This window comes from Magnolia sinica, chromosome 5, assembly GCF_029962835.1.
Source record: "Magnolia sinica isolate HGM2019 chromosome 5, MsV1, whole genome shotgun sequence".
Taxonomy (NCBI): Eukaryota; Viridiplantae; Streptophyta; class Magnoliopsida; order Magnoliales; family Magnoliaceae; genus Magnolia; species Magnolia sinica.
Window position 1 is genome coordinate 28,937,510 of NC_080577.1, and position 27,623 is coordinate 28,965,132.

General features: G+C 38.5%; 2 protein-coding genes across 8 annotated transcripts in view; both read left to right on the top strand.

The window, feature by feature from the left end:
* The first annotated feature begins 9,637 nt into the window (after positions 1 to 9,637).
* On the top strand, positions 9,638 to 22,654 carry LOC131247005 (uncharacterized). The gene is made up of 6 exons (XM_058247452.1): positions 9,638 to 9,674; positions 21,025 to 21,286; positions 21,466 to 21,557; positions 21,649 to 21,860; positions 21,987 to 22,090; positions 22,561 to 22,654. Exons 1-6 carry the CDS (start codon positions 9,638 to 9,640, stop codon positions 22,652 to 22,654), a joined length of 801 nt encoding a protein of 266 aa, XP_058103435.1.
* Positions 18,696 to 27,623, top strand: part of LOC131245869 (putative lysine-specific demethylase JMJ16) — a 33,979-nt gene continuing 25,051 nt past the window's right edge. For 3 of the 7 annotated variants that reach the window (XM_058245613.1, XM_058245612.1, XM_058245617.1), the window contains exon 1: positions 18,696 to 19,224. The gene's annotated coding sequence lies outside the window, so the exon portion shown is untranslated. Of the gene's footprint in view, positions 19,225 to 20,117; positions 20,169 to 27,623 lie in introns of those variants that run through there. The other 4 variants (XM_058245615.1, XM_058245618.1, XM_058245614.1 and 1 more) reach the window with 3 other exon arrangements.

Here is a 27,623-nt window from a genome sequence, read left to right on the forward strand (position 1 = left end):
TTCTAGTAAGATAGCAAGGGTTGAACCTTTGCTTGAAGAACAGACCAACGGTGTGGTCTAGAACGGTTCAACTGAACCAGTGGCTGAAGAACTGACCAGTGTAACGATCTTCTAAAATCACATATTCTCTTCTCTTTTCTTTTTTGGGATTTTTTCTATATTGTAATTCTGTCAGATAGTGTGTACAAGAGTTCCATTTGGTGGGCCTTCGTGTTTGCTGAACGCAGACCCACACCAGGCTCGTCGTATCCTAGAAGCGATTTGCCTGTAACCTATCAGCATACTCAATCCATTTGAGTAGGGGCAAATAACGCTTTAAGGACAGCGTTTCAGACGTGCTTCAACCTGTCCTTATTCAACCTTATTTTATTTTTCGGTTTCCATTTTATATAGAAATTATATTAATCTGTATAATTTTCAACAGAGTGCACCTTTTTGGGCCGGTTGGATCTCATCCAACTATGACCCATTGGCGCCTATATGCTATTTGGTAAAATTCAAATTCTTGAGGAATTTTGTGGTAAAAAATCCTTTTAAAAATAATATATTAATGATATAATAATTTGTAATTTTTTTTTAATTTTTAATTTTTTTAAAATTTTTAAATCACACATTTAACTATTGTTAGGTGGGCAGATCACAAACATAAAAATGTATTATATCTGTTGGGGACAAAAGATACAGAGTTCGGAGACTCGGACTTAATGCCTCGGGTCGCCAAAGGATGTGTCAGATCCGAGGCATGGTTCACTAAACCGAGACAGAAGTTAAGTTGGTTCGGACGACACATCAGCGATCCGGGCATGCATCGGGCCAATCTTCTTATCGGATCGGCCAACGCAAGATAGAGCCTCATCCCGAATATCTCGGGATAAGATCCCCGACCCCGAAGCTCACGGGATCGGACGAAGACTGGAGATAGGCACGATCCTTTCTCCGTGATTCCAGGAGAGGATCCTGCACACGATATCAGGAAAAGAATCCTCGTACGATTAAAGGCTCCTGCAGCTATAAAAGAGGAACCTCCATCGTCTTGTGAGGTAAGGCTAAGATTCTTTCTCAAAACCCCTCAATACATTTAGACCCAGAATCCAGGCCTGACTTTGGCATCGGAGGGTCCCCTCTAGCCATGGTCTCCTTTGTCCTCTTCCTGTGTATACGAAGGTCTAAGAGGACGAACCAGATTTTTGCATCAATTGTAACCATTGTAATAACCGTACAAAAAGCCATCTCATATTTCTATATTGAATTCCATGGTGATGACTAAAAGGACCTCAGAAGAAGAGATCGCGATTACAGGGCCAGCGTCCCCGCAGCCCAGAACCCACCTAACAACCGCCAACGAGGAGCGACCAGAACAAGCAACAATCAGCGGGGACGCAACGATGGGCGGTTGGACCAGGAGGTTCAAGAAATTCGGTCTGATATGAATATGATGAAGCAGATGCTGGAACGAATGTATCAGCAGCAAATGCAGCCACTCCCGCATCCTCAAGGGGAGACAGCGCACGTACCGACTGCGGCGGTTGATCCTCAACCTTCCGCGCCGCAGTCTTTCCGGCCGAACCAACCCCAAGGCGAGTCAGAACCATCTCCAGCGCAGTCGGCCAATGCTTCCCTGCCCCCGACCGATCTTCGACACGAGATAGAGCGAAGAAGGCGCAACCGCCCTCCCATGGAAGGCACGGCCGAGAGCAGTGAACCTTGGAAAGCCGATATTCAAAATTTTAAAAGAGAAGTGTGGGAAGAAATGGCGAAAGAGATGGCAGACATGAAGCATGGCCGGAATATGTATTCGACCAGATTCGAAGCAAAGGCGTCCCCCTTTGTGGACTTGGTAATGAAGGCTCGGTTGCCCGAGAGGTTTCGATTACCTCAAATCACTCCTTTCACCAGCAAGACCGACCCGACGGAGCATATCGAATGCTTCAGAACCTATATGGAGCTCCACGATGCCTCGAATGCAGTAATGTGTCGGGCCTTTTCTCTTACACTGACCGATGTAGCTCGACTGTGGTTCAAACAGTTGAAACCAAAGTCCATCAGCTCATTCGTTGAGCTGAGCGACGCCTTCCTCACCAACTTCATCGGTGGAAAAAAGAAATTGAAGCCCCCTGTACATCTGAACAACATAGTTCAAAAGCAGGGAGAGCTATTGAAAGATTATATCAAGTGTTTCAATTTCGAATCCCTTCAGGTTCGAAAATATTCAGAAGAAACGACTCTCAATGCGCTCATGCAAGGAGTTAGAGATAAGTCATTCCTGGCATCTCTAGACAAAACTCCGCCCGATACTCTGGCAGAATTTATGGCACGGTCGGATAAGTATGCAAACGCCGAAGAAACGCGAATTCTGCGTGAAACTAAAACTTTGGTCAAAGAGTCGGCCAAAAAGGAAGCCGACTCGGCCGGAGGAAGGAAACGCAAGGATGATCAAGCGCATGATGAGCGAAGGTCAGGCAAACGACCAGATCGAAGATTTTTCACATATATCCCCCTGAACAAGACTCAGGAACAGGTATTGATGGAAATCAAAAGCGAAGGCTTTGTCAACTGGCCCAGTAAGCTCAGGAGTAATCCTAATCGGCGGGACAAGGATAAATACTGCAATTGTTACCGTGATCACGGGCATAACACAAGTGATTGCCGTCACCTAAAGGAAGAGATCGAACGACTCATTAAGGACGGCCGACTTAAAGAACATGTGGTTAAAGCTGGGGTAGCTGAGGGACGTCCGACCGAGAGTCAGCCTATGGAAGAAATCCGGACAATTATCGGCGGTCCGCAAGGTGGGGGCGACTCAAACAATGCTCGAAGGAATCATGCGAGAAAACTTAGTCAGCCTAAGTCCGAACTTATGATTATAGATCGGCCCCTAAAGGAGAAGAAAAGGGAAAGATATTGCATTTCATTCACAAAGGAAGATGCCTGAGGTATCTATCACCCCCATGATGACGCATTGATTGTCACCCTGACTATCGCTAACCGAAAAGTGTTCCGGATACTCGTCGATATGGGGTCATCTGCAGACGTGCTGTTTACTCAGGCGTTCGACAAAATGGGGATCGGACGATCCATGCTACGCCCAGTTCGGACCCCGTTGATCGGTTTTTTCGGAGGACAAGTACTGCCCGAAGGGATTGTCTCGTTACCACTCACTGCTAGTAGTGTCCCACATCAGGCGACGATGATGGTCGAATTCTTAGTCGTCGATCAACCCTCAGTATACAACGCAATACTCGGCCGACCTTTATTGAGTCTCCTCCAGGCCGTGGTATCCACATACCATCTTTCACTGAAATTCTCGACTGAGTCGGGAGTAGGAGTTGTCAAAGGAGACCAGCAAGATGTGAGGCGTTGTTACATGATAGCTGTAAAGGGAACCGCCGACAAAAGTCCGATCAACATATCAACGATCGAATCATTGGACCCTCGGGGCGAGAGTCATGAACGAGGGCAGCCGGTCGAAGACCTTATCTCAGTCCCGACGGTACGAATCAGATGGATCCAAGACGGTACGAATTGGCTCATCCTTACAGTCCCCCTTGAAAGAAAAGCTGATAGCCCTGCTCCGTAGGTACGCCGACGTATTTGCCTGGTGTCATGAAGATATGCCCGAGATTGACCCCTCCGTGATGACTCACCGACTCAACATCGATCCGTCATATCGACCGATCCGACAAGCGACGACCGCTCGGCCTCGAACGATACGCCATCATTGAAGAAGAAGTCAACAAACTCCTCCGGGCTAATTTCATAGAGGAAATACACTATCCGAATGGGTCACGAATGCCGTGCTTGTAAAAAAATCCAACGGAAGTGGCGAGTCCGTATTGACTATACCGACTTAAATAAAGCTTGCCCGAAGGATAGCTTTCCGCTCCCAAGGATAGACCAGCTAGTAGATAGTACCGCCGGACATGAGCTCCTCAGCTTCATGGATGCATATTCGGGGTATAATCAAATTGTAATGCATCAAACAGATAAATCAAAAACTACCTTTGTCACCGACAAAGGCCTTTACTGTTACCGAGTGATACCATTTGGTCTGAAGAATGCCGGCGCAACTTATCAAAGATTAGTTAACAAAATCTTTGCTCGGCTTATAGGCCAAACCATGGAAGTATACATTGACGACATGCTCGTCAAAAGTATACACGCGGCAGATCATGTGAATGATTTGGAAGAAATGTTTCTCATCCTACGGAAGTTTCGGATGAAGCTGAATCCGAGTAAATGTGCTTTTGGAAAGTTCCTCGATTTCTTGGTTAGTCAGCGAGGAATAGAGGCAAACCCTGAGAAGATAAAGGCTTTGATTGATATGGAATCCCCTAAAACCATTAAGGACATCCAAAGGTTGACTGGACGAGTCGCAGCACTTAATCGGTTCCTGTCCAGAGCCACGGACAAATGTCTCCCTTTCTTCAAACAGTTGAAAGGAAGACAAACAATGGGTTGGACGGAAGAATGTGAAGCGGCATTCCAACAATTAAAATCATATCTCGGTTCTCCACCTCTCTTATTAAAATCCGAATCAGGGGAGTCCCTGCTCCTTTACCTAGTAGCATCCGAGGCAGCGGTTAGCTCGGCTTTGATACGAGAATCCGAAGGAAAGCAACTGCCGGTTTATTACGTCAGCAAAGCATTATTGCCAGCAGAAACGAGATACCCAAGCTTGGAAAAAGTGGCCTTGGCTTTAATAACTTCCTCTCGCCGACTCAGGCCGTATTTCCATGCTCATACCATCATCGTGATGACCGATCTTCCGCTTCACCAGGTATTGCAGAAACCAGAAGCTTCCGGCCGACTCACGAAGTGGGCTATCGAACTGAGTGAGTTTGACATTCAATACAGACCGAAGGCAGCAATCAAAGGGCAAGCCGTAGCTAATTTTATTGCCGAGGGAACACCACCAACCGAACTTCCGGTCAACGATATGCCCCTGACCCTACCCTGCCCTATTCCCTGGAAACTGTTTGTCATTCGACGCCTGCATCGACTCCCCCACTCGACACGTGGTGCACGTCGACTGACGACAATAATGCCCTTGCTACGTGTCCAACCCTTATTGGCGGGGTGAGCGATGTGACGGCTGTCGGCGCATACGATGTCAGAAACTGAACCGTTTCCCGTCAAAGGCGACGCAGATTGCATTAAATGACTACTTATTGTCTCGGACTAAGTTATGAACTGACTCAAAACTCGCTACTCCTAAGTGTCATATGAAACACACGGAGTAAGGGGGCTTACTGTTGGGGACAAAAGATACAGAGTTCGGAGACTCGGACTTAATGCCTCGGGTCGCCAAAGGATGTGTCAGATCCGAGGCATGGTTCACTAAATCGAGACAGAAGTTAAGTCGGTTCGGATGACACATCAGCGATCCGAGCATGCATCGAGCCGATCTTCTTATCGGATCGGCCAGCGCAAGATAGAGCCTCATCCCGAATATCTCGGGATAAGATCCCCGACCCCGAAGCTCACGGGATCGGACGAAGACTGGAGATAGGCACGATCCTTTCTCCGTGATTCCAGGAGAGGATCCCGCACACGATATCAGGAAAAGAATCCTCGTACGATTAAAGGCTCCTGCAGCTATAAAAGAGGAACCTCCATCGTCTTGTGAGGTAAGGCTAAGATTCTTTCTCAAAACCCCTCAATACATTTAGACCCAGAATCCAGGCCTGACTTTGGCATCGGAGGGTCCCCTGCTCAAGCCAGGGTCTCCTTTGTCCTCTTTCCGTGCAGGTATACGAAGGTCTAAGAGGACGAACCAGATTTTTACATCAACAATATCCATGCTATCCATATGCTTTATTGGGCTAATACCCTAAAAATGGCAAATCCAGAGTTTAAGTGGACCACAATATAGGTGGTGAAATCCCGCAACGGCAAATCTAGAGCTTTATTGGATCCTTACTCTTGCTCCGGTGGTAGATTCTCAGGAGTTTCAACACCCGGTCAAGGGTTCGAGCATCCATAGGTGGTGAAATCCCACTATAGTGTGAGTGTGTGGGGGTGTGTGTGCATGTGTTAAAAAAATTATAAAAAAATTATAAAAATTATAAAAAAAAAAAAGTGGACCACACTATAGGAAACAATGAGATAATGAACCCACCCTTGAAACCTTCTTAGGGCCCACCATGATATTTATTTGCCATCCAACTTATTTATAAGGTCACTAAATGTGGATGAAGGAAAAACAGAAATATCAGCTTCATTCAAAACTTCTACAACACATAAAGAAGTTTTTAATACTGGCATTCAATCCACGGTTTCCTAGTTGTGGTCCACTTGAGCTTTGAATCTATTTTATTTTTTATTTCTAAAATGACCCAGCAAAACTGATAGACAGAGTGGATATAACAGAAACAAAAGGTTGGCCCCACATAGCTTAATGCTGAAGGAATCCTAGGCACTGCAGGCAATCAGTGTCCCTGTCATTAGTGCCCACATGCAATGTGTATACCACATCCAAGTATCCTACCCACACAAAAGCTTGGCCCCAACATGAATATCACTTGGTGCAAAAATCAACCCGATCTACTGGTTAGATGAGCGACAACGATAGTTTGAATTAGATCAGTGGCTATCCATCGCGTGACCCGTCTGTTATGCATGGCTTTAAAATTAATTGGATTCCCACGTGTGGGGAATAAATAATCCATTCAACCCACTCTTCTTGGCCCACCTTGCAAATCATCCAGTCGAGAGCTAGTTAAGAAAATTAAAGAATTTATAATTTCTATAAAATGATTAAACCGAAAAAATCAAGACAAGCTGAAGCATGCATGATTAAGATGTACTTAAAATGTTATTTGCCATTTCTCAATCATTGAGAATGTTGATAGGTTCCAAGCAAACAGCTTCTAGGATACGACAAGCTTGGGTGTGGATTTACATTCAACAAATACGAAGAACCACGAATGGAACTTTGTACACAAATTTCTGGCAGATAAATAAAAAGAAAATACCTCAGGTTCAAAAAGAGAATTAGAAAATTGTAGACCACTGTATTGGTCAATTTCTTGAGATCTTCTAAATAAGGTTCGTATGAACCTTGTTGACTGCTTAGAGTACACTTGTTTCTCATCTCTTTGGTTCGTATGTGAGTATAGTTCGAGTGTTTGTGATGGTTTGTTGAACCATCCATGCACTGTTTATATAGACTAGGGTGGCTGACCATTTTGGTCCAGGGTCATTAACTAATGTGACCGTTTTCTAGCTGTTGGTGAGAAACTAGCTGTTATTGACAGTTATTTACCATTGTGCATGTAGGATAATCGTTGCCGCATGCTAGCTGTTTAGACTCACTGGCTAGCCGTTTTATAATTGTTGGGCTAGCCACATGCAGCAGTTTCTGCATGCGCCACTAGCGCCTCTATAGTCACATTGCCTCACATACACATGCCCTCGCACCAAGCCTAAGCCCAGGTATTCTAGTGCTTCGCACTAGAACACATAAGCCCCGATACTCCATGGATCAACCAAAAAAATATAATAGTACTCCACACCTCACATATAAACTCTATTTTTTCTTATCTCCTTTCTGATATGGGAATATTCCCAAAAACACCAAAATGCGAATTATTTTTCAAAAAACACTTATACTTATGTATTTTTATTTATTTAAAATATTTTTAATCAATATTTTTTACAACAAAGCTGCAAAGGTACATGATAACAACTACATTGAGAAAATATGTTTAGTAATCAATTTGAATCATCCATTCAGGTGGACACGGCCAGGTTTGATTGTTGTTATATGGCATCAATTTGGTCTGGCAATGTTAAGCATTTGATCTACTAAAAAAAAAAACTTACGATGAAAGGCCGAAGTTTGGACGGTTGAGACCCTTAACGTTTTTGTATGTTGGGATACAAAAATTTTCTTTTGACCGTCTATTGTGTTTATACTTGGCCTAATATATATAGCTCAAATTAATGATCGAGAAGCCACCACGTATTTGCACACTTGTACAGAAGTTAGAGAGAGACATACTCTCATTGAGAAGAGATTGCATGTACCTGTTTACTAAGGACACATATCTTACCAACAAGGCCAGACATCCAGAGATGTATGCACGGCCTGAACTTAAAAGGTGGTTTTTCTATCTCATGACACATGGCATGCTCAACTCCTAGCATGTGCAAGAAGTTTTGTCAAAGACCTATTGTTACTAGACTCTCGCAAAACCAGTTAGCCCACAACATGGGCATTCCAAGACTCTAATTCGAAGAGAGATGGATCCAGAGAATATCCGAGAACCTCCAGAAGTCACAAAAAACCTAGGCAAATAAAAAGAAGTTGTTCGAAGATAGAAAGATCATCGTTCACGGTAACACAACAATTGAAGGACTCCAAAACCAAATAGGTCACATTATTGAAAAGGCTATTACCTAATCACAAAAGTTATAAAAGCTCATGCACGACCACCATCTCTATAAAAACTATAAAAGCAACATATGAAGAAGAGACCTCACACCAATTGAACCACACACAAACCTTCCATCTCTACGTTGCCTATCTCTTTTTTCCCTCATAGACGCTTATTGTTATTGGTTTAATTCTAGTTTTTTTCCAACGTTATACTATAGCAAGTTCGGAGTGTTTAGTTTAGTTTAATTTCTTAGGTTAATTTTTGTTATAGTCCACGTATAGCTATGGTTCTTTAATAGTTTAGTTTAAATATCCATGACCACATCATTGGATCCTTTGATTACTAAGTTCTCATTTGGTAAATCTTTGATCGGCTGTCTAATATTTTTCACGACTATCTAATGATTGTCTAGGTCTAGAGTACCCTCAAAACCACGGTCTTTTTTCCAGCATAAATCTGTTGGACAAGGCCAGTGGGGCCCACTGGTGGGCAATCACTAGCAAGTGGGTCCCATGAGGCTAGGCCTCTTCCGTTAGAAGTTAGATTTCAAATTCAATTTTGAATGCGGATTTAGATGAGGAGCTAGAGATAAGACCGGATAATTTCTGATCTCATCCAAACTCCCCATCCATTCCTATAAATAGGATGAGGCTCTCTCATGAAAGAATTATTAAGAAATAACGAGAGTAAAAAAGAGAAAAGTGGTGTATTGAAATTTATCCGTTTAGCTTGTCCTTGTGACAATCTAAGCTATAGATCGTAATCCGAGGCCATCTATACCGTAGAATCAGAGGGGTGATTAGACCCATCTGCTCTGGTAGTGCTTAGCGGACTGCTAGATCTTGACCATTCATCTTCGACTTTGTGGAGGTTCCATATTATGTAGACCGTCAGATTTTGAGGGCTTACTCTTCCGCACAGACTTTCAGTGGTATCAGAGCAACTCAACGATGGATCTCCGATTTATTGTTTTCATCACCAAAGGTCAGTGGCCCTTTTTTATTATATTATATATTTTATTTTAATTATACATCGATCATTTATATATTCATTAGTTAGGATAGAGAGAAATGTTCTCCCTTAGATTACTAGCGAGGCGAAAAAGAAAACGATAGCTTCCATTTTCAGGAAAATGCCGTATGCAAGCATCCACTATGCTAAGGATCGTGTGTTCACACGTACATGAAATCAAGAGAAAATAGTTGGATTTCTTCAGATTTCCTGCCCGCACATGATGGATGGCTCAGATCATAGGAATGGATTATGGTGTTGGGACACAGGCGATCGAACAAGGTTCGTTTGTTTAAACGTCATCTTAGCGGGAAAAGAAATGGGAGGAAGAATCCTCCCTTCTTTGAAAATTATCAGGTCAAACCCGATTGACCGAGCTCTTCAGTTCGATACTTCATGTGTGAACATGTACTGGTGCACACACATGTTAAAGGTGGGGTCCATTGTGATGCTTAGTGAAATCTACTCCATCCATTCACTTCGAAGGTCCCAATTAGGGCCTCTGACCAAAGATCAGGTGGGCCATACCAAGTGATTTCATGCTCGATTATCGATTTCCACAACCCGATGATTGAACTTCTTCTAGGTTTAATTAACACCAACCCACAGGGTTTTAGGGTTCAAGGACTATCTACATAATGATTAGTAGTGAGATTTAAGGCCTGGAAGTGAGTTCTTACAATCTTAGTTGCGTTTACTCCCAGCTTAGTCTTGAAGTTAATGAACAATGGATTTGGCGATTTGAGCCCCACAAATGATGTTTTCTAAGATCCACACCATCTAAGAGGTTCTATGGATTTAAATAGTAGATCTGACAGATATGAGGTAGCTCCAATGCTCGAGTGGGCCACAATTATTGGTTTTAATGCATTTACTGATAGTTTTCGACAAACCAGTGGTCGGATCTTTATCAGAGCCCATCATCAATGTTCCTAAGTGTTCCCATGTTGGTATGGATAGAATTTATCCGTTGATTTCATAATTTAATAACCTGATAGTGTGATCAAATGATGGATCGCCATACTTGAGCGTTATAGACCTGATGAATGGGGAATATGATGAATTGGGCTTTGATATCAAAGATGGAGGGTTAGATTTATCTAACAAAGACATTGAATTTTAAGAATAAGTTTCTCTGATGATGTGGGGGTCCATCTTGAAAATCAATCTCGGATAGATGACTTGATCAATGGATGAAAAGTGTTATTGACAATTAGATTGATGCATGATTGGGTTTATAGGCCGATCTAAACTCGGGTGGGTCATAAATCAAGAATAGTGGAGAAAATATTATCATGGAAATCTTCATGAGGTCCATCTCAATGGATGTCTTGAATCATCCTAATAGGCTGAGGATTTCGTTTTAATTGGATCAAATATTAAGGCCTTAAGTGGCCCACCTTTTAAGTGATTTAGATTTATTAAAGGTTGGTTGTCAGGTTAAGTATCTAAGAGTAAATGGTGAAAAAATGTCACTTTTCAATTTTGACAATTAAGATTGTAACTTTACAAATTATCAAATGATAGATCGTGGCATTTTTTACACACACATAACCTAATTAGATCTCCTTAATAACACCTGAGTAAGGAAAAGTACAGGGTGTTACAATGTCATATTTGAAGAAATATGTTTGGTAAGGATTTACCTATATGTTTTCTATCCTCTTGGTTGTTGTCCCAACTAAGTATTTTCCTTGTTTTCTAATTTAGAGGGGCAATTTATTTTATCGACTCCCTCATATGATTATTCATTTTTTGGAGGATTTGATAACTTATTCTTTTCCGGTGATCGTCTAAGAGGAATTTCTCTTTGATATGTTAATTTCTCAGTTATAATATATTTGCTTATTTTAGTTTGGTACTGAGGTGGACTGGGGCCTTTTAGAGATCAGGCATTCAAATTTCGAGTACCCCATATCTCCATAAGCATAACACGCATAAGAGGCTCTTGATCTACTTACAGAAGCAGATGAGCTGTTTTATTTAAATCATTAAAGGACTAGAGGTAGATATAAAAGTGTGACTATTAATGTCAAAACCTCTCTTATTTGTTAGTGTACTTATTTTTTAGTCATGTGAGTCTGTGTGTCAGGGAGTCAGTTGAGCCCTTAGAAGTTGAAGACCAAAGACACATAGAACATTAAGGAAGTGAAGAACAAGTAAATTGAGATGTCTTGTTGACCCTAACCTTATACTCAAAACAATCTAGCTTCTAAATGATTCATTCCTTAATAGAAAAATTTTTAATTGATCATCCATCAGCCTTAAGAGCTTATGTAAAACATGATAAATATGCTTATAGAGGTGCAAAGCTATTGTAAACCAAACTACCCAAAACAACATATTTTCGAGCAAAGCTCGATCAACCTTGATCAATCGAAGGTAAACCTCGATTGATCAAACATGGCCAAAACTGTCCAATGATTTTTCTAGCTTATTTCGATGAAGTTCGATCAATTGATGGCCCTCGGTTGATCGATCGAGAATATCGTTATTTTGCCCGTTTTATAGCTATTGCAAATCAAAATCTATATAAGTGACATTCAGGCATTAGGCATGATAATGGATTTTTGGTGCAATAGAAGCCTATATAATTCCTTATTCATATCTTCTCATCATAAGCTTCCAAAGATATAAGTCATCTTCTTGAGCTTTACTACTCCAATGGGGATTCCAATATCCATAATGAAAATGAACTTCATTCCCACCATTTTCTAAAGATTAGACACTCAAGCTATAGGTATATCCTTGTATAAATCTTCTAGAAGACCCATTTAAGTGAATCCACTTTTAAAATCAATTATCCATTAGTTGTAGAAGATTCTACCATCTTCCTATTACCTTGGTCACCTCATTAGAGCATTTCATGTAAAGTGTTTATTCATAAAGCTGAACCATCAGCATTAACGAATGTGGGAGCAATTGAGAAGCGAATTCAAGTACGAGAGAGCATTGAAGAAATATCTTAAGATGATGCATCGACGTGGCTCAATCCGGCAAGTAAAGTTGTTAATTTAGAGTTAATACACTCTTTCCTTGTTTAAGATTAAGTGTAAGAGTTTGTGACCCAAACTCGAATATATTTTTGTGTAGGACCTAAGCTCTTTTGTAGGGCCGAATTCATCAGACACAAGTGTGTATGTGTTAGTCTCCCTGGGGTGCCTGATTGAACCTTAAGGTTGATAACCCCAAGTATAGGGATGCGATGCAGTAATAACTTGGTAAGACCGAGGACGATCCACAGGGGATTTGGTGAGAATACACTAAGAACTTAAATTAAGAGAAACAGTTGGTCTGAGTTTTTAATCCAGTAGAATAGAAGAGTTATAAAATAATTATAAAAAAGACTAAGGATCCATGAATCCCCAATCAACAGATTTTGAATTTATCTTCTCACGTAAATAACTCTACTAGAATTGGATTCCAATCCGTTCTAATAAGAAGATAGCATAGTAATATTAATCAAAATACCCAACATAGATTAGAATCATGACAGGCTTGATCTCTCATAAAGATATAGGTAATCACATAAAAGAAATTTAAAAGCATCTAATGTATCTGAAGGCAACAATAGATCAAACAACTTTACAGATTGATTTCTTTCTCAATCTAAGAATTCAATCACATCCAATCACAATTCAACATAAAAAATCTTAACTTTCATTGAAAAATAAATTAACTATCAAATATCTATTAAAATGTTCATCCCTTAAGCTTAGCTAAAAGATTATTTAAGCATGACTAACATCTTAAAAAAAAACTAGTAAAATAAAATATAATCGAAAGGATTGAGAAGGAAGGATGATTCTAAAGAAGCTTTGTCACTCCTAGGTCTCTCCCCCAAACTCTAATTCATCCTTATATTAGCTTAAAACACAAATTTAAATATGACAAGTTCACACCGACTTGGTACCGACTTCAAGTTTATAAACTTATGTTATGTTTCGGTTGCACCGACAGTCACCTTCGGTCACACCGAAGTCGCATAAAGTCCAACTAAATATACCTTCGGCTGCAACCAAATTTCTCCAAATTAGGTCTGAAGTCTCTGCCTCCCTTAGGTCGTACCGAACTCTCCTTCAGTGGCACCGAACATGACTTTGGTAAGACCTTAATGTTGAGCTAAATTATTTATAAATATCACAGTTTCTTGTTGGACTGTTTTGTGCACTTCCGGTCGGACCGAACTAATGTCAGGTGAGACCAAACAATTTTTTATTTATGCTATTACATTTTGTGATTTTTCAGTCATTTCATCATCGTTTGTACTTAATTTTCTTGGATCTTGGCCATGTGAATTCTTCATTAATGACCTCCAAATATCTAAGACTTCTTCTTAAGCATGATTTTGTCTTTATTTTCCGAATTACCTCGCATATATAAAATATATGCAATTAAGTACTTTAAATGCATAGAAACTAATGCAATTAAGATGATAAATATGCAATATTTAGATATTGTCAAAGCCTCCAGTGAAAGTGTATGTAGGGCCTTAGATTAGGACCGCTAGTGGTTATTGGTTAGCCGATAGAAAACCAACTAAAGTCTCTTATTGAAACCACAAACACTGATAAAAACGTGTTCCTCCGATACGGGAATATATGTGCGTCTAGGTCCTTGTGTAGGGCTTTAAAGGTTAGGGGTAGTGTTCAAAGTATCGGTATTGTTATAAGTTTCGCTAGGTAGGGATATAGAAATAATATCGATATCACTAATAATATCATTGATAACTAGAAATGCGGGGAAACATGGGGAAAACGGTGGAATTTTTAGCAAAACTTCGGGAGATGTTAAAATGTATACATTTGCATATTTAGAAATTAAAAAAATTACAAAAAGAATGTGTATATAACAAGTTTTCATTTAATGAGGGCTTAAAAGCATGTCTTGTTGTAAGAAATTAGTCCAACCATCCCATTCGTCCTATTTAACCATCCAAACATCCATCGATGTTGCAAAATGTTAACAACACATGATATTTTATCAAAAAATCATCAACAATTGGAAATGAAATGAAAGATCGTGGTCTCAATATCACGCTTGTCGCGATATCAATAATATCGAGATATTATCAATATTATCAATGACAAATTGAACACTACATACAATACAACCATGTGCTCACGAAAAAAATTATTATTTTTCCTAATAAACAAAAATTTAAGGATATCAATACATTGACGATATTATTAAAATATCATCGATACACTTATGATACAAGCATTACCTAGAATTTACATAGTAAAAAATATTGGCAATACATTAGTGGTATTGATATATTGATAATACAAGCGGCACCTAGAATTTACATAATTGAAATTATTGGCGATTACATTAGCGATATTGATATGTTGGTGATACTTAGCGATACATTGCCAATACCTGAAATCTCTGATACCACCGGTGTTATCAATATCACTACCTGTGTTATCGGTATCACTGAGCTAAAAATAAATATAATATCGGAGATATTTAGATAATATTAGATATAATTCGAACACTAGTTAGAGGTGAACTTATTGAAAACTTATAGGATAGTGAATACCAATACATTCGAGGGGAGTGCGTCCGGTAGGAGTAGAGTAAGAAAATCGAATCATTATACATGCTTGCCTTTGTGACTGTCAATTAAGCACAATTCTACTTATGCTTATGTGATTATTTAGTTAAACTATATGATTGCTTGAATTGGATTATATGTTAGACACTTAACTAGTAAGCAAACAAAAGCTCACTATCTATTATAGACTAGTTGTTTAAATTGTTATATATTTTATAGTCTATGTGATTAGACGCACTTTGGATTGGAAGCCTTAGTATTAATTTTCCTTATTAGATGTAATTGATAAATTGTATTAATTAGGCAAATTTTTTTAAAGTGGTCTTATTCACCCCCTTAAGACTTACTTGTGATTATAAGCTCCACAAAGCTTCTGCACACGTCATGATACACAATCCATGCAATTTCAATTGGTATCGGAGAAGGTTGCTCTTAAAGAGTGTAATTACTTATAGTGAAATTCGAAGGAGCTTTATAATTATGTCATTCATGAGGGGAATGTTATCAAATGACCACCTTATTTTGATGGGTGTAACTATGTGCTAGGATGATGGTATTCTTGAGATCCTCCAATCCTATGGTTTGGGTTATCGTTGAACAAGGATTGACAATACTCATAAAATAAGTCATGATTGATGGTAGATTTGCGAGAGAACTGTTAGGTTAGAAAATTAATATCAACTTTAGTGTTTTTCTACGACATTGGATTGCTTCTACAAGTATGATATAAACTCTTAAAGTTTAGATTCCTTTAGAAATACAATCTAAACTCTTAAAGTTTATATTCCTTTAGAAATATGGTGTCTTGTTATTCAGAAATCCTGAATGATGAGATTTGTTGGTTATATATATATAATTCCACTACGCTTTCGGTTGAATTTTGTAACAACCCTAGTCCAGCCTAACCCTTTAAAATGAGAGCTAGAGTATAGCTTTAGGCATGGGCTAAAGCAAACCTTGGAACAACCCTAGACTAGCTCACTATAACTCCGACTTTGGAGTACTCATTCCCCTTACACAAGTGATTACTTGAAGTTTTTATTTTACACATAATTGGCTCATTGTAAAGGTGAAATCAATTGATATTTCCCATACATGTAGTTGTGGTTATACATTAGAGATATTATCACCCCGAGGAAATTTTAAAATTACATTATAATGTTATACTTTTATACATTAAATTCACATTAGCTATCCTTTCTTCATGAGAATATAGCTTTAAAAGTTTTATATAAAAGTAAATAACTTGGAGATCATCATTAAAAGGAAGATAGCCTTTCTTCCATACCTTTTAACATTATATGGACAACGCGTAATGACAAATCTAGACAATTTTTAATCCTGAGAGATTTTAAAAATTTGAGGGTTTTCTTGAAATATAATAAGAAAATCACCCAACATAAAAAAGTTTAAAAGTTTAATTGTATAAAAATAAATAAATTTATATATATATATATATATATATATATATAAAGAAATTCTCTCAAAGGTTTTTTATTTTATTTTATTTTTTTGTAATTTTTTCATGATTATATATCCTGATAAAATATATGATATTTGAAAATCTATGGATATTTTAAAATCCCATGATATTGAAACTATCATTTGTTGTTTTCTTTGGTGACATTGCGAGATTATCAATATCTCAGGCGATATTTGTCACACTTTCCAGAACCCTCTTCGATTGGTACTATCTCACAAAGCGGATTAGGTGAGGCCCGGCCTCACCCAAGATGGTGGGGTCATTACCGTGGGATTGCCATGGACAGACGTTGACGTATGTATTATGTATCCACACCATCCATCCATTTTTCTAGATCATTTTAGGGCATTATTCTAAAATTTAAGCAGATCCAATTATTAGGTGGACAATATGATAATAAATAGTGGTGATTGACTGTACTATCATTAAAAACTTCTTAATATTTCTGTGATGTTAATTTACCATCCAATTTGTTGATAAGGTCACATAAGCCCTGGATGAAGGGAAAAAACAAATGTAAGATTGATCCAAAACCTTTTGTGGCTCATTAATGGTCAACCACTACTATTTCTTATGGCATGGTCATCTCATAATTGGCTATGCTTCTTTTTTGGTGTATCGCCCTAAAATGATATGGAAAAACGGATGGACAGTGTGGATACATAATACATACATCAAGGTGGGCCCATGGTGACCCACCGTAATGGCCACACCGTCTTGGGTGAGGTCGATAGGATGATCCTAACCTTTTGATTGTGGCTGTAAATAGGCGGTTAAGATTAGAGATACAACAATCGTTGGTATTCAACAAGTAGAGACAATATTTGCAGCTAAGATTTCGATCCGCAAATGGTCCATCCGGGTCCAAATTACCGAACCATGGACAATAGTCCCTGAACTGAGCATGAGCTTAATTCCTCTGCTGCCCCTGGCTATCTCAATAATTACCAAATTACCTCACTGGGTATAAGTAGGGGTGCACACGGGTTAGTTCGGTCCGGTTTTGGGGTGAAATCGGAACCGAACCGTTCCTAACGATTCTGCAAATATTGGAGCCGGAACCGGACCGTTAGCATCCTAGAACCGAACCGGAACTGAACCTTGAAACGGTTCGGTCCCGGATCAGATCCACGGTTATGGGCTTTTAAAAATCCAGCACAGTTAGGTGATTTGAAAAAAAAAAAAACAAAACAAAAAAGAAGATGAAACAAAAGAAAAAGAATAATCTGCCCTAATAGCAAAAAAAGGCTAGGATCTTCCACTTGAAAGATGGGTTAGAAAACTTCAACCAAGCTTTTTAGAGTTGTACATTTGTTTCTCGTGGAAGCTCTGTTGCTTCTCCATCATTTTGACCAACAAAAAAGGACTACCTAAGAATGGGATTCCGCTGGAGGTGGCAGTGAAAACCCAGATTTTTTTTGAAGAAATGAATCCAGAGCATGGTAATCAATGCTTATGATGAACAAAACAAAATTGAATAGGTATGGGCTCAAAATTGATGGTTTTCAGGAACACACAGATCTAAATTCACTAACTACAGGTCAAAAATGATAAAAATTAAAAGAAAACAAAAATACCTTCTTTCTCCTTTCAAAGAGAGAACCCTATTCCAATATCAAAACACCGTGTTTCTGTATTCATTCTCGGAACTCATAAATTACCGTGCTATCTCACAAAAGCCCCAAAATCAACCACTTTCACAATCTCAGTCCTGTTTAAAATATTGAAGCAGAGGAATTATAAAATATATATAGAAATACCCAATTGCCTCGAAATCCTAGTTTCCAGATTCGTAGCTCGGAACCCATGTTTCAATGGAATTCTAAATATAGAAATTGCAACAGGCAACAATGATTTTAAAGCAGAATTGAGAAAACAAAAAACCCATTTTTTTTTTTTATGAATTTCCAAAACTAGCTAATATAATTGTAGCTAACCCTTGGTAGTTCAGAGGAAAATATAATACTGCAACATTTATGACCAAATTATAGTTCAAAGAAGAAAGTAAAGACTACGGTTCTACGGTTCGGATCAACGGTTCAGTTCGGTTCTACAGGACCTTAAACCGAAATTGATCCGTAATCAACAGTTTTCAAATTTTGGGAATCGGAACCGGACCGTTAGTACCCTTGAACCGGACCAAACCGAACCGATCCCATGGTTCCGGTTCGGTTACACGGTTCCACGGTTATATGTGCACCCGTACGTATAAGAAATAAAGGAGACAAATTTCAAAAGGGTAGATGAAACAGAAATAAAAGAGACAACATGATCTATGTACGCTGGAACGTACCAGAAAACAGTTTTACAGTTTTACCCTTTGTAGGGGTACCTTTTTTACCGGTTAGGGTTTGAAATCTTCTCGTTTTCTCCTTCTCTTTTTGGAAAATTCCCAATATCCCCACTCAAAGATTCCCTTTTACGCTTGCTCAGTTGTCAACTGGGTTGTAATTCTTTCTTCCTTCAAGGGCATCTTTTGCCCTTCATTTCTTTCATTGTCTCCTTGGAATTCTTGGAATGAGCTGAGGGTGGTTTTGGAAGAAGGGTGGTTTTGTTCCCAACCCATGGATTTTTGGGTACCCACAAAACCACTTTTGCTCCAAAACCAGCGGTTTTGTTTGGTGCTATCTTTTGAAACCAGGTTAGGGTTAGATCTGTTGGAATTATTTTGTTTTGACCTTTTTTTTTTTTTTTTAAATTTTTGGTAATTTTTTGGGCTTGGGTTTTTCCGAGTAGTCAATGAATTCAGCTGATTTGGGCCAATTCCAGAATTGTGTCAGCAGTCTTATGTAAGTCAAATGATCTGATCACATATGTTGAAAATTTTTAATTATTATTTATAACATCTGTTTGATTATGGATTTTTTTTTGGTGTCGATTGGATCGATGGTTTTGATATTTAGTGCGAGGAGATGTGGTATGTTGTGTTGTGTTGAAGGTTTATGTTGTTATGATGAGAATTTTATTTATGAAATCAGATGTTGATTGGGATTTGTTAGGTGGAAATTTGATTTGGGTTTGTAGGATTTTTTTGGGCGTTGATGCGCGTGCTTGTCTATTAAATTGTATTTTGGGGGGTTTCTTTAGTAGCTTGTGGCGTTTGGGCGCTTTCCTTAGAAACATGGTCTAATTTTAGGGCCTTTTTAATTTTTATTTTTATTTTCCAATAAATGAGAATATGTTATATTGGTGTAATTTTGGAGAGTTTCGGGTGTATTAAGGCGTGTTTGGTTGCACAAAATATCATGAAATTTCATGATCAATTGGTCTAATTTGGTGTAAATTTTGATGCTGTTTCTTGAAATTTGGTGTGACTTATGGTGATAAAGTCGATCCATATTTATGATTTTTAGGAGGAAATATGATATGGGTGGGGGATATTTTTGTTGTCGTCTTGTAGATGTTATATTTCTTAACTAATTTGGTTTTGGTTTTGAAACTCTGCCCAATGAGATGTGCTAGCTGGTACTGAGCCCAGGCAAAGGAGTAGGTTTGGGGGTTGATCGAGTTATAGAACCATTACGGAATGAGCCCTGAGAATTCCTGTTCTGTTTATGACTCGACTCCAAACCGTTAGGACAATGTGATGATGAAGAATTTGGTTTTGGTCTGGTATGTTTAATAGTGAGTTATAGAACCATTATGGAATGAGCCCTGAGAATTCCTGTTCTGTTTATGACTCGACTCCAAACCGTTAGGACAATGCGATGATGAAGAATTTGGTTTTGGTCTGGTATGTTTAATAGTTATTGGGCTACTTGGCTTTGGCAATGAGGAACATGATTGATAAAATCAGTAAATTTATTACAGACGCTACCATTCAAAAGAAAAAATAAAACGAAAAATTGTGCGCTTCTTGGAGAATTTTGGATGCAGATGTTGACATGTAAATTAATATTCATATTAGAGGGATTCATTATGTGTAGCATCATTTAGAAAATTTCTTTGATAGAATCAATGGCGATTATCACTCGTTGTGAGGAAACATGGTATGCTGGCAGTTTAATTTTATATATTTTGTACTGGCTTAGGTGTTAGTATTTGTTGATTATTTCCAATTTAGAGAGTAGTTTTTGTAGTTAGTTGGGTTGACAACTTTTGCAGCATTAAATATCTTAATAAAATTAGCGATATTTAGGTCTGTTACTAGGAAATTTGGTTTGGATGCTGTTAGGAGGAATTTGGGTGTGAATGTTGATATATTGGTATCCTTGCAATTCAGGAGGAATCTTTGTTGTGTATAATGTGCATGAGAATACATTTTTATTATGAGCAGAATTTTATCGACGATTTTTTTTTTTAAATCCTCAGGATGCATAGTGTTGAAACATCACTTGGGTAGGAAGAATTTTTGGATGGTCTTTACAATTTTTGTTGATTTATTTGCATTCTCAACTTTGGACTTTTGAGTTGTTGACCCTTGAGGAGGTAGGGGGCTTGGAAGTTCCTTTCACCTGGAGGAAGTTAAGTAGGTTGTGTAGAACCTAGGGGAGGATACCGATTGTCCTTTTCCAATCCTTTTGGGAAATTATTCATAACGACCCCTTTGCATTTTTTTGTTGTTGTTGTTGTTGAATTTGCTGTTTCAGCAACCCTTAATCAAGAGTTAGAGTGTACCTTTTTTGCCTTTATTCCAAAATTTCATGGTGCTGATGACGTGAAGAATTTCAAGCCCATTAGTTTGTCAGGAAGCCTTTGCAAGATTTTAGCGAAGGTTTTGAGTAAGAGGTTGAGAGTTCTATCCAAAGTTATCTCCCTCTATCAAAGTGCTTTTGTTTTGGGGAGACGGATCTTGGCTAGTTTGCTAGTTGCTCATGAATGCCTTGATTCCTGTTCGAAAGATGGGATAAAGTGAATAGTTTGTAAATTGGATATGGAGAAAGCTTACGAACATGTTTGTTGGGCCTTTCTGGATTATTTGCTAGGGAGGATGGGATTCGGGTTGGTGTAGAGAAAGTGGATTTACGGATGTGTATTGTCTGCTAAATTCTCTACCTTGTTGAATGGTTTGGCTTTTTTAAATCTTATAGAAGTCTTCAGCAAGGGGACCCTCTATCACCCTTTCTCTTTGTTATCATCACCGAAGCCTTAAGCAGATTGTTGTTGAATGGTCAATTTGCTGGTCTCTTTTTTGGTTCTCCTTAGAGGCTTTCTGTAGCTGATTTTACACTTGCAATTTGCCGATGATACTGTTCTCTTTTGTAATGCTGTAGACTTGGCGGTGGCTAACTTGAGACTGATTGTTGGGTGGTTTGAGGTAACCTCTAAGCTTAAGGTCAATGTTAATAAATCGGAAATTTTGGGTATCCATACCCCTTTGGAAGATCTTGTTGCTCTAGTCAATATTTTCGGGTGCAAGGTTGGTTCTTTCCCTTCTACTTATTTATGGTGTTTGGGGAAGCCCCCAAAGAGTCTTTGGGACAAGGTTATAGAGCTTATGGATCAGAAACGTAGCCCCTGGAAAGGTAAATTGATATCTCTGGGAGGTAGGTTGTCTTTGATCAAATCTTTTTTGTCTAGTCTGCCTCTTTACTTCTTCTCTTTGTTTCAGTGTTCGAAGTCTGTGTTAAAGCAAATTGATAAATTAAGGAGGGATTTCCTATGGGAAGGAGGATTCTCTAAAGGTAAATTCCATCTCTTCTTAATTGGTCTGAGGTTTGCAAGCCTCTTGATTAAGGAAAAGCTGGCATTAGTAATCCGGACTTGGTTAATTCCTCCTTGTCTTGGCAAATGGGTCTAGAGTTTTGGGGTGGAATTCTCCTCCTTGTGGAGACAAATCTTAGCTGTGAAGTATGGCCTGTCTCCCATGGGCTGGTAGATTAAGAAGTCTTCCATTTATCGCTTCTCTTTTCTTTGGAAAGGCATTTCAAAGATTGCCCCGAAGTTGGAAGAAGGTTTGGGCCTTGTGTTGGGTGATGGAACTAGAATTCGTTTTTGGGAGGATATCTAGATTGGGGATTCCCCTCTCTGGACCCTATTCTTGTCCCTAGCTGTCGCTTGTATTACGGGAAATGTCTCGGTGGCCAGCTGCTGGTCTAGTGAGGGGGGCTTGGTTTCCTCCCTGTCGTAGGAATTTGATTGATATTGAGTTTGGAGATCTAATGTCTTTACTTTCTCGGTTATAGGGAGTGCACCTATCTCCGAATGTTGCTGACTCTTTGTGTTGGCATTTCGGAAAGTCTGGAGTCTTCATCGTTAGAGTGTTCTATTCCCGATTGACTTAGAACTTGCGATCGAGTCTGCTTCACACACCTTTGTCTTCTGGAGATACAGGGCACCTGTGAAAGCAGCGGCATTTGCCTAGTTGGCAGGAAGAAATAGAATTCTAACAATCGACATCCTTTAGAGGCGAAATATTATCCTCTCGAATGCTTGCATCATGTGTTTAGAGGTAGGGGAGAATGTTAATTGTTTGTTTCTGCACTGCAACTTTGCAAGGATTGTCTGGTTTGAGATCTTCAGCAAGGCTTGCATCTCCTGGGTTGTGCCAAGATTGATTGAAGGTTTTTTAAGAGCGTGGCATGGTGACATCGGGGGAAGTTTAGGCAATCGCAAGTGCAGATTGGCTCTTCTGGTGGTCCTATGGGCTATTTGGCTTGAGAGAAACAACCAGACTTTCAATAATCTTGTTAGGAAGCTGTGGGTGTTCCAAGGAGGGTTTCTTTTAGTATTGTTGAATGGTCTGCTTAGTCTTTTGGGTTGGCTTGCTGGGTTTCTAGGTGCTTGGGGGTGTTTTGTGCCCCTTTTTTTCCATCTCCTTTTTTGTGTTTAGTTCTTGTGGTTTTTTTTTTTTTTTTTGAGGTGGTTTGCATAGTTCTTTCCCAACTCTTTGTATCTTCTTTTGTTTCTTTTTGGCTTCGGCCTTAATAACGTTTGCTTATCTTTTGAAAAAAAAGTGTGTTGGTTGGTTTGCAATGATAAAAAAGAATAGTAAGTACCATCTCTCTTCAGGAATAACTTCAAAAAAAAGTATGGTTATTCATCAAATTATGACACTAAAAATTATTAAGGATAAGTCCTATTTGCTAAACTTTCTCCTCAAACATGGTGTGACAATCCATTTTTTTTTTTCCCTCATTGCATTTGAATCAAAGGAAGAATAGAAGAAAGATCACCCAATCCTACAATCACAAGATATGGAGTAGGTTCTATATTGGTGTTCATTTCCATCACAATGAGCTTATCTGTCATTAACCCCCTCCTTTTAAATTGGTAACAATCATTCCCTTAAAGACGAAAAAGGTAGCAGATCTTGTTGAACTACATGTGTGTTGTTTGTGAAGGAAATAAGGGTTTACCCCTTTTTCAATAATTTTTGGGATAACTGCTAACAAAAGAAGAAAAAGAAAAAAAGGATAGTGTTAACGCATTACGATGTGGACCATATAGCTGTACGACCCACCTAATGGACGTGGATGTGGGCTGCCCTTTTGTACAACCCACCTAGCTTCTCTCTTTTACGGTTAGTGTTTCTATTGGATTAGAACACTGGTTTGGGACGTGTTTGGAATATGGATATTATTGGTGAGGGTATTTTTGTACGTTTGGTTTTTATTATTAATATAAAGGGGAAGAGTGGGGACGTCTAACACTAATTCTTTTTCTCTTCTCTCAACTCTCTTTTTTCTTTTTCGCTTTCTCTCTCATTAATCTATGTATTAGAGCATCCTTATTGCTGATCTAATCGATCTTTCTCCCGTCTATCTATAAATTTTTTTCCTTATTTTATTTTTTGGTTTCTCTCACCCCTCCCATGTTGAAAGTCTTTTAAGAAACTTAGGGTTTCTTTTTGTTGTTCCGGGCTTTTGTAATGGTCTGTGTGTGAGAGGGGACGAAGTGTTCACGATCATCACGTCTCGTGTGTGGGACGTGTGGATGTGTGGGCTAATTGCCTTCGTCGGATGCCGTGTTCCTGATCATCGATCCTTGTGATTGGTTGGACCCATTTTGGCTGGTTATTCTCTTCAAGTGTGGTGTGCATATAATAAGAAGCGTACAAGTTGGGTATTCATTTATTGTGAAGGGTCAACCTGCGTTTGTATAAGCTTCTAGTATTTATTTCAATGGAAATGAAGAGTTATTTAAGAACTGGATTCATAAATCCATCTGATTTTTAGGGGTCCAAATAACCCTTATTAAATTAAATAGAACAAACTATCTTTAGTGGTCCAAATCCATCCAAGTGTTTTTAAGTACCGAGGGCAAATTAAAATATTTGACCAGTGAGAAGCTAACCAGTGAGAAGCTTGATGAGAGTGCTAGTACACATGATTAATGCGTTCAAGAGAATGCTTGGATTATGATGTGGTTGTGGAATAGCATGGAACCATTCATTTGCGCGAATGTGATGTTTTCAGATATTGCAAAGGACGCGTGGGATGCATTATGAGGGATGTATTCATCTGACAAAAATATCTCTCATATGTGTTAGTTATTTGAAGAAATATTTGAGCTTCAACAAGGAGAAATTTTTGGGCGAATACTATTCAAAATTTAATGGAATGTAGGAGGAGCTGAATGTGTATCAATCTTTTACTACTAATTTAGAGCAGCAACCTTGGCAATGAGAGGAGTTTTGTGTGGCCAAGTTTTATTTGGTCTCAAACATGAATATGCTAGTTTGTGCACAAATTTTGGTAAGCAAGGATGTGCCATTTCTGGATGAGGTATATGCTCACCTTGAACATGTATCTTTCAGCTTTACAAGTGGAGCAAATGATGGCTCTGTTTTAACATTTTTTACTAGTCAAGGTCGAGGTGGTGGCAAAGGTAATCAAGGTGGTCATGGTAGAGGTCGTGGACTTAGAAAGTGTTCCGTTGTGGGCTTATGAATTATTCTGTTGAAAAATATTGGCATCTTCATTGAAAACCAACATGGGCTAATCGGGCATCTCATGTTGGAGAGTGCAGTGAGTCTTATCCAGCTGGTTCCACATCTACAAATCAATAACCATGGATGTTTGGGGAGACGATTATGCTTATAAAAAACGAGCATTCCTAGTTATTGACAAATCTATAGCATTAGTCTGTTCTTGCTACTTTTACAACTACTTCCACTCCTACGGCTACATTTGTGATCTCGGGTATAGCCTATTTAGGATCTAATTCCCTGCTCCATGATTTATTGACTCTGGCTCATCTAACATGTGATAGGTGAGTTCTGTGGGTTTTTCTCTATTAATATGGTGTTAATGGGTTCATATGTCACTTTGACAGATGGTAACCAATCCAAAGTATGTGGAATAGGTACTGTTCATCCAAATTCTTCCCTTTCATTATCATCCGTCTTTTATGTCCCTAAATTCCCTTTAAGTCTTTTGTTTATTAGCAAGCTTACTAAATCTATTTGTGTCATGTTCCGATTTTGCCAGGGAATATATGTTTCATTCCCAAGGTGTCCCGTATCGGTATCGGTTGGCGTAACGGTGACCTCCAAAACCGATACGGATACGGGGGCGTAACGGTGATACGGGGGCGTAACGGCCCGTAACGGCGCAAATTTTTTTTTTTGCCAAAAAAATATGAAAAAATATGGATTAAATCCGAAATATTCTAAGCATTCCAAATATGCATTTATTTATAAATTGGAACATGTTTATGGTGGTGTAACGGTCCACTCTTTAGTGAGAAGTTGTATCGGACCGTCTGATGAATTTATGAACCAGATAACCTGAATTTGACTACAAAATTCATATATTTAATTTTCTAACTATCTACTATCAATGATAGATATATTAGAATGAATGTAATATGAAAATATCTTACATTTAGGTGTTTGCAATTATTTTTGAGGGCCAAAATTCATGCGTAAATAGAAAAAAAATATAAAATGGCACCCCAAATATGTAAAATGCACATTAACATGTTCTACTATGATTAACACATCATATGGCATCATTAAAACAGCAAAAGAATCATTAAAAAATGATTTTTCGAATTTTCAAGAAAGGGCCGAAATAAATACGTAAATAGAAAAAAATATAAAATGGCACCCCAAGTCTGTAAAATGCATATTAACATGTTCTACTATGATTAACACATCATATGGCATCATTAAAACAGCAAAAGAATCATTAAAAATTATTTTTTGAATTTTCAAACAAAGGGCCAAAATACATGCTTAAATAGAAAAAATATAAAAAATATATAAAATGGAACCCCAAATCTGTAAAATGCACATTAACATGTTCTACTATGATTAACACATCATATGACATCATTAAAACAGCAAAAGAATCATTTAAAAATGGTTTTGAATTTTCAAAAAAGGGCCAAAATAAATGCGTAAATAGAAAAAAATAGTAAAAAAATATAAAATGGCACCCCAAATCTGTAAAATGCACATTAACATGTTCTACTATGATTAATACGTCAAATGGCATGATTAAAACAGCAAAACAACCATTAAAAACTGATTTTTCTAAAAAAAAGGGGCCAAAATTCATGCGTAAATAGAAAAAATATTAAAAAATTATTAAATGGCACCCCAAATCTGTAAAATGCACATTAACATGTTCTATTATGATTAACACATCATATGACATGATTAAAACAGCAAAATATATTAAAAAAAGTATAAATACCTATTTTTGACGAATTTCTGAAAAATGGCCCACCGAGCTTTGATTCAAAAAAATCTATAATATAATGTGTTTTTCTATCAAATACCTAGCTAAGGTTGGTCGAAATTAGTAGTAGAAGGAGTTAGAAACAGTTTGGAAGCAAGAGGTTTCAAAAAAACAGCAAAAACAAAGCTAAAAAAAAAAAAAGAAAAAAAGTTACCGTTTCGGGCCCGTAACGGGCCGTTACGCCCGTAACGGGCCGTTACGCCCGTATCGGTCCCGTATCGGCCGATACGGGTACAAAAAATCGTATCGGCCGATACGGCCCCGAAACGGGTAACGGTTCGCACCGTTACCGTTACGTATCGGCCGTATCGGCTAGGTATTTGAGATAAAAACAGGTATCTTACATCAAACATCAAACATCATATGCTCACACCCCACAACAAAACGGTGTTAGCGGAATGGAAAAATTGTCACCTGCTTGAGGTGATTTGTGCTTTATTAATTCACATGGAGCTTCCCATAAGTTTTTGGTGTGATACAGTACTTACGGGCGTTTTTTGCGTAAATCAAATGCCCTTGAGTGTTTGAATGGGTCAATCTCCTCATGAAGTTTTACTTTC

Coding starts and splice junctions, on each gene's coding strand:
- LOC131247005 (XM_058247452.1), top strand. CDS start 9,638: ATGGATTATGGTGTTGGGACACAGGCGATCGAACAAG. Junction 21,558..21,648: donor GTTGAATGGTCAATTTGCTG/GTCTCTTTTTTG, acceptor GTAATGCTGTAG/ACTTGGCGGTGGCTAACTTG. Junction 22,091..22,560: donor CTCTTCTTAATTGGTCTGAG/GTTTGCAAGCCT, acceptor TCTCGGTTATAG/GGAGTGCACCTATCTCCGAA.